Genomic DNA, 1,010 nt, shown 5'->3' with positions numbered 1-1,010 from the left:
AGAGGGGGGATGGTGAGTAGACCCTTACCGCGGTAGAAAGCCTCCAGCCTGCTCGCTGGGAGCCCGAGTTGTTCCTATGTTTGACGATCCAGTCCTCCAGCCCTTTCCGGCTCAAACAAGCGTTCACCACAAAACTGTCACCTAGAGTCAAGACCAACAACAAAAAAAAAGACCCGTGGGGATTTTCTTCCAAACAGAAGCTATGGCCAAACATGGAGGAAACTTAAAAACTCACGTAAAGTTTAAAACTTTAAAATAGGAGAAAATGCCTACCTTCGGGACTTTCTCTGGGTTTGCAAACGGCGGCTGTTCAGTAAGAAGATGGAACAAAATGGGGAAAAAAAGGTTACTATGAGGAGAGGGTCTTTATTTTACAGTGAAGCGTATATTATAAAAAGATAGGTTGTAATGTCTTGGACCGGCTTACCATGTTTGGAGTGAAGTTTCCCCATGTCTACTGCTCTGTCTGCATCGGGTTGGGTTCCGGGAACATTGGGAGGTTTATCCCGGGGATTAGAAATCCATGGTTTGGGTTCGGGCTAAGAAGGGGAGAGGTTGACTCTCAATCCATGCTGCAGCTCCGCTCCTGCTGCAGCTCCAGCTCGGAGTGCCCACTTCCCCAAGCCCTCCCCCTCTCTCTCTCTCTCTCTCTCTCACACACACATACACACAGAGAGAGACACAGACAGGGAGGGAGGCGGTAACAAGGAGAAATTCACCCACACCGCCGGATGATTGACACCTCATTCAGCTCACTGCACCCTAGGGCCCCCGCCTCCCCCCTTCTTTTATTGGTTGCTCGGCGGGCGGCAGATGAAAGGAAAATTGCGTTTTTCTACACTTCTACCAACCGCCCCCCCCCCACCTTACCCCTTCCCCTTGGAGTCTCCAAAATAAAAGCACTTCCATCAACTCACTTACAGCGGCAACCAAAGATCCAGCAACATCAACACAGGCAGCACGCTTTATATTCGACAAAATCTAAACCCCACTCAGAAACAGGCTGTAAA

The 1,010-nt window shown here is 49.7% G+C and overlaps 1 protein-coding gene across 1 annotated transcript in view; it reads right to left on the bottom strand.

Annotated features, from left to right (window-relative positions):
- Nucleotides 1-746, bottom strand: part of nkd1 (NKD inhibitor of WNT signaling pathway 1) — a 98,506-nt gene extending 97,760 nt beyond the window's left edge. Inside the window, exons 1-3 of the mRNA XM_020510637.2 lie at nucleotides 428-746; nucleotides 274-306; nucleotides 29-141 (exon numbers count right to left, since the gene is read on the bottom strand). Coding sequence (XP_020366226.1) covers nucleotides 29-141; nucleotides 274-306; nucleotides 428-452 — 171 coding nt within the window. The 5' untranslated portion in view covers nucleotides 453-746. The remainder of the gene's footprint in view (nucleotides 1-28; nucleotides 142-273; nucleotides 307-427) is intronic.
- Nucleotides 747-1,010: the final 264 nt, after the last annotated feature.

This window comes from Rhincodon typus, chromosome 15 (assembly GCF_021869965.1).
Source record: "Rhincodon typus isolate 14 chromosome 15, sRhiTyp1.1, whole genome shotgun sequence".
Classification (NCBI taxonomy): Eukaryota; Metazoa; Chordata; class Chondrichthyes; order Orectolobiformes; family Rhincodontidae; genus Rhincodon; species Rhincodon typus.
Note: the sequence above shows the minus strand (reverse complement) of the source record. Positions and strands in the feature narration are given on the sequence as shown.